The sequence below is a fragment of the Cyprinodon variegatus genome, unplaced genomic scaffold (assembly GCF_000732505.1).
Source record: "Cyprinodon variegatus isolate N-32 unplaced genomic scaffold, C_variegatus-1.0 Scaffold36, whole genome shotgun sequence".
Classification (NCBI taxonomy): Eukaryota; Metazoa; Chordata; class Actinopteri; order Cyprinodontiformes; family Cyprinodontidae; genus Cyprinodon; species Cyprinodon variegatus.
The window spans coordinates 1,429,590-1,435,589 of NW_015150489.1; the positions used below are offsets into that span (position 1 = coordinate 1,429,590).

A 6,000-nucleotide genomic window follows, 5' to 3' on the forward strand; every position below is an offset into this window, starting at 1 on the left:
TATTTCTCTGTCAGTGTGATATGATTTCTATATTAATATAAAAAACATGAAAGCCTCAGGAAAACTGCGAGAAAAGACCCAGAAAGATGCCAAGAAAGCTTAGAATTTTAAATTTGTTTTGCCACATCTATGAAGCTATAACATATTATCATTTTAGACATAATTGTACAAAAAAACCCACATAAAAATTTTTATTTGGAGCTACACACTGAACAGATTAAATGAACATATAACCAGGTGTTTATCTCTACATCCTCATAATTCTCTACAAGTATTATTCCCCTTTTCAGTTTCTCCATTATTCTCTACTTTTTTTTAAAAATATCTTTAATCTCTGAATATTTCAAAACACTCCCATTAACTGAGCATTACATATCTGACCTAAAGGTTTGTGCATTATTAATATGGGTGGAGATTGTCAAATCGCTGTCTTCCTACATGAATCCCACATCAAAAATTAAAAAAAAAAATAAAATAAAATACTGTTGGATTTTCTGCTGATTCAGTTCAGATGCACTGAAAGTGGAAGCGGAAAGCAGTAAGAAAAGTTTTGACGTTAAAGCTAAGTAATGTTATTTAAGCCAGAGTCAAGTATACATATTTTTTCCCTCTTGTCAGTCCCTCTCACTTCACATGTAACCAAGGACACCACAGCTCACAATGAATGGCCTGCAGCTGTTCAGAGTCTGTGGAGCAGAAATAACAGTTTAAAACCACCGACTTTCAGAGTGGACAACACCCTGCTGCACTGGTGAGCACCCAGTAACAGCTTAACCCGGATACCAAGGTGGTTTGGGATTTGGAGAGAAAACTACCAGTCTTTGCATCACAGTTGGTGGCTGTGATCATATTGTTTGCTGGGCTGGGTAGGGGCTGTGTTTATTAATGGAAACCGCCTTTTAGCTAAAAAGATGGTTTGTTGCCTTGTGACTTACCGATGGACACTAGCCGGCGTGTGAGCTCAATAGCTCGAGCAATGTCCCCCATTTGGTAAACAGAGTAGCTCAGGTAGTCCAGGATTTCTGCTTTGTGGACCACAGCTTCCTCTCCAGCATCCAGCTGCTTCAGAGCCTGCTGAAACCACAGAACGGCGTGGTAGTAGTCGGCGTCGTTGTAGGCTGTCTTTCCCATGTCGAAGCAATCGTCCACAGTTAGGACGGCGTTAGAGTGAACACCTGAGAGGGAATATAAGGAAAGTTATTCAATATTCCAATAATAGTGTCATCAGAAAACATTTCCCACAGACACATTTTAAAAATAGATTCCTTTTTTCCATAGAAAATTTTATCTGTTTTAATTTAAGAAAAATGGACAGAATTAAAAATCCTGCCTTCTATCTGACTAAGAAAAAGTGCTTGGCTCTACCTTGGCTGTGCTGTGGCTCTACCTCTCTTATACCTCACCCAATATACTTAGTAGGTTATTCTGAGATATTATTTTTCATTTGTGCTGCTATATGCTTATACTGCAAGAGGACATACTGACCCCTTTTCATCTCCCTTATTCTTCAGTGATTGTTGGCTCAACCTCTAACCTTATCATAGTAGCTTTATCTGGTTATTTCCTGTTTGGCTGTGACATCATCCTAGAGAGAAATATAAGCCGTGATGCTACCATCAACATCTTTGTTTATAGATGTTGGAGCTTGGCCTTTTTTTCAGTGTAGTCCTGTTTCTCTGACTGTGACAAACTGGATGTGCTCTCTTTAATCCTCTGACATGGGAGCTGGCTTGGAGCTCTTCTGCCTGGCTGTGTGCTTCATGGATGGGGCTGCCTGTGGAGATGATTGGCAGTTGCCTTTTGCTTCTTTTTGTATGCCGCTCACACCGAGTGTGGTTCTGCTGGAGGTGTCTTCCTGTTAAAAGGGAGTTTTCCTCTCCACTGTCACTACAAGCATGCTTGGTGTGAGGATCGCTTTCGAGTCAATGAGTCGATGCAATCAGCTGGTTTTCCTAAGATCAAAGACTTTGAACCAATCCAACTGTATGATCTGGTTGAATTGTTTGTCCCCTACAAAGGAATTGTAGGGGACAAACAAGGACCAGCCAAGGGCCCATCAAGGACAGTGGGTAAATTTTGAATAGCTACTACTGTAGATCTGCACATCTCTACTTTAATAACCAATCCCAACTCCTCATTTAAGCCACAGTCACTTTAAGTAGAAACTGGGGAGATTAAGACAGCATAAATAACACAGTTTCCAACCATTTGGTTACCTGGCAGCTTTCCTTTGGAGAACGCTTCTGAATCTAGTTGATATGTGTCCTGAAGACGCATCAAAGCCTTGGCAGCACCGGTCTGATCTTCAGCATCAGGAAAGAACTGCCTATGTACGGACATGTTGCTGATGAAGCCTGTGAAAACAGCGTGGCTCTTTTAAACAACAGGATCAGAAAGAGGGGATTTACTGCTTTAAAAAAGACAAATACCTTTATTTTTCTGCATAGATAGCAGAACTTGGTAGGTTGTTGAGATTTTTTTCTTGAAATAGAAGTTAGATATTATAAATGATTTTGTCAGTCAATGTAACAATGAAAATAAATTTCTTTAGGTATTAGTGGTCTCTATGTTTTTTTTTGATAGACAGCAGAATATGCTCCTCTTATAGCCTTGGATTTATAGATCAAATATGTGATAGAAGAAGAACGTGACTGGCCGTCAGTACTGCTTGAACTTTACCAGTTGGGTTTGTTACTCTGTAGTTTTATCTGTGGAGCAGTACTTTAGCAACCAGAGCCTGAAACATGAACCTAATGAGATATTTCTGTATAACTCATCCTACAGAACATAACAAAAACAATCCACTGGACTTTTTTTTNTTCATGGATGGGGCTGCCTGTGGAGATGATTGGCAGTTGCCTTTTGCTTCTTTTTGTATGCCGCTCACACCGAGTGTGGTTCTGCTGGAGGTGTCTTCCTGTTAAAAGGGAGTTTTCCTCTCCACTGTCACTACAAGCATGCTTGGTGTGAGGATCGCTTTCGAGTCAATGAGTCGATGCAATCAGCTGGTTTTCCTAAGATCAAAGACTTTGAACCAATCCAACTGTATGATCTGGTTGAATTGTTTGTCCCCTACAAAGGAATTGTAGGGGACAAACAAGGACCAGCCAAGGGCCCATCAAGGACAGTGGGTAAATTTTGAATAGCTACTACTGTAGATCTGCACATCTCTACTTTAATAACCAATCCCAACTCCTCATTTAAGCCACAGTCACTTTAAGTAGAAACTGGGGAGATTAAGACAGCATAAATAACACAGTTTCCAACCATTTGGTTACCTGGCAGCTTTCCTTTGGAGAACGCTTCTGAATCTAGTTGATATGTGTCCTGAAGACGCATCAAAGCCTTGGCAGCACCAGTCTGATCTTCAGCATCAGGAAAGAACTGCCTATGTACGGACATGTTGCTGATGAAGCCTGTGAAAACAGCGTGGCTCTTTTAAACAACAGGATCAGAAAGAGGGGATTTACTGCTTTAAAAAAGACAAATACCTTTATTTTTCTGCATAGATAGCAGAACTTGGTAGGTTGTTGAGATTTTTTTCTTGAAATAGAAGTTAGATATTATAAATGATTTTGTCAGTTAATGTAACAATGAAAATAAATTTCTTTAGGTATTAGTGGTCTCTATGTTTTTTTTTGATAGACAGCAGAATATGCTCCTCTTATAGCCTTGGATTTATAGATCAAATATGTGATAGAAGAAGAACGTGACTGGCCGTCAGTACTGCTTGAACTTTACCAGTTGGGTTTGTTACTCTGTAGTTTTATCTGTGGAGCAGTACTTTAGCAACCAGAGCCTGAAACATGAACCTAATGAGATATTTCTGTATAACTCATCCTACAGAACATAACAAAAACAATCCACTGGACTTTTTTTTCCAAGTTTGAAGACGTTTAGATTCCCACCCACCCCCATGCAGGGGAAAAAAAACATATCACCTGGGCAGCCAGGCCAACATTGCCCCCAACAACCCCCCTTTCAGAGGCATAGACCAGTATCTGATATTGCAGGCTAACAAAGAACCCAAACAACTCCCCATTTCTAAGGGGCGGACCCATTTTTCTGGTTCAATTTGCATCTTCTCTAAGCCAAAACAAGTTTTTGGGCTACTATATAAAGCTTCAAACTCAACACTAATTCTGACATTTTGAATAGAAAAAGCTTCCTGGATGGGAAGCGAAATGTCTTCAAACTTCAAAACAAAGTCCAGTGGATTGTGGATTGATTTTAAACTTCTTTTGTATTGGACAAAAAGTGCCATATTTAGATTATTTAAACAGAGAAATACATTTAAATCATCCATTTTCATCTAACTTTTACACCAAGGATCAAAGCTAACGAAAAAACCCAAATAACAGCAGGACCAAAGATCAATATTGTTAGCATTTTCATAATTTATGACAGCTATGGCCTTTGCAGTTATAGGGAAGTCTGCTGATATGACAGTTGGGGTAAGCGACACATGAGCATTACCGAAGGAGTAGTCCGTTCACAGAAGGCTGTATCTAAGCAAATAAAGTTAAGTGGAAGAGAAAAGTGTGGTGGAAAATGGTGCAAAAGTAGCAATAAAAAAAACAGCCTCGAGAGGACTGAAGCACAAACTAAAGAGTTTAGTTTAGTTAGTGATTCACAACACATCAGCAGCAGCTGGAGACAGTACAGTCCTGCACAGAGAGGTTTCTAGAGCATGAGCCAAAACTTTCACATTCCTAATATGTTTAGACGGTTGAGCAAAGAGAGGTGTCACACCTGACACCTCGATCGAAGCTCCCCTCTTTTTGGATGATGGTACGTTGTTTGATTGCATTTGTAGCAGTGACATTTCAAAGCTTCTTGCTCTAATGGCCACGTCGACAGATTTTCTTTTTTTTTGATTCCACTCATGCTCTGTTTGGCTGTCTTGAACAGATAAGAGCCTTTGCCTAAACATGCACACACACCCAAAGAGAGAACGCAGCCAAAATATGCTCAGATGAGGACCAGCTGCAGTCAAAGTTGGAAAGGAACCCTCGAGCAAAGCTGAACAGCCAAAGCTCTGATTGCTCCGTTTACATCCCTTCTGGATTTCTGGGTTTTTTGAAGCAAACAAATGCTGTTTTCTACATGAGATGAAATGAGTTATATGAAAATGCTGAAAATTTAACAAGATTTGTCTATACAAGCTTTTAAATTCAAAAAAATGTGTATCATGAAAGAGGATTAAGTCTAAAGGGCTGGTTATACTCCCGCAGCAGTGTGTCACAGGGAGCTTGTTGCAGTTATGATGAAGACATTTTTGATTTATGCTCAATTTTGAAGCTTGGTCTACGCTGTGTTATTCCACGCCACAAGGCAAAAGGGGACAATCACAAACTAGCTGTAGGTCTAGATACGGCTGAGGTGCTGAGGAAATGGGGGCAAGTTTGTGCGACAACGGGGGGACATGAGGGCGATCCAGGTGGAAAAAGGGTCCCAGCGTTCTTGCACACCTCGGTCTTCTAGCTGGTCCATCTTCATGAGTCGTTTTCCGCAATGGAAACAAACAGGAGATAGGCATAGTGTAGAGCGGATGTAGATTGCACCAATAAGAGGTCTCCTGTCTGCAGCACTGTCTGCAGTCACCTACAATTTGGGGGAGGTGCAGCTGAGTGTCTGAGGAAGCGGTGTCTCAATGTTCACTGCGACACCTACGCAGACGACCAACTTTCGAAGTATAAATCAGCCTTAAGAATACTTGGTGTAACTACTAACTGTGGGACATAGAGGCAGAATCATTCTCCGGTGAACGGAGACATTTCCTTACCATCCGATGGATTCTGAAGCACCAGGGTCTCCAGCTCAGACCACTCCGTGTTCAGCCTTTTCATTAGTTTGTAGGCGTTCACTGGATGGGCCAGGTAGCCCTCAGGGTCAGACGTGGATATTCTGGTCAGAGCATCAAGTTTGCTCGCCCAACTAATAAACAAAAAGAAGGTATTCACAAAGATTCCAAAAAGAGCAAATTAATTAAACAGAAAA

General features: G+C 40.7%; 1 protein-coding gene across 3 annotated transcripts in view; it reads right to left on the reverse strand.

The window, feature by feature from the left end:
- The window catches only part of p4ha2 (prolyl 4-hydroxylase, alpha polypeptide II), a 30,208-nt gene that overhangs the window by 21,259 nt on the left and 2,949 nt on the right, over positions 1-6,000 (reverse strand). For 2 of the 3 annotated variants that reach the window (XM_015405022.1, XM_015405037.1), the window contains exons 3-5: positions 5,786-5,937; positions 3,279-3,416; positions 936-1,175 (exon numbers count right to left, since the gene is read on the reverse strand). In XM_015405022.1, coding sequence (XP_015260508.1) covers positions 936-1,175; positions 3,279-3,416; positions 5,786-5,937 — 530 coding nt within the window. Of the gene's footprint in view, positions 1-935; positions 1,176-2,216; positions 2,355-3,278; positions 3,417-5,785; positions 5,938-6,000 lie in introns of all 3 variants that reach the window. The other variant, XM_015405030.1, reaches the window with a different exon arrangement.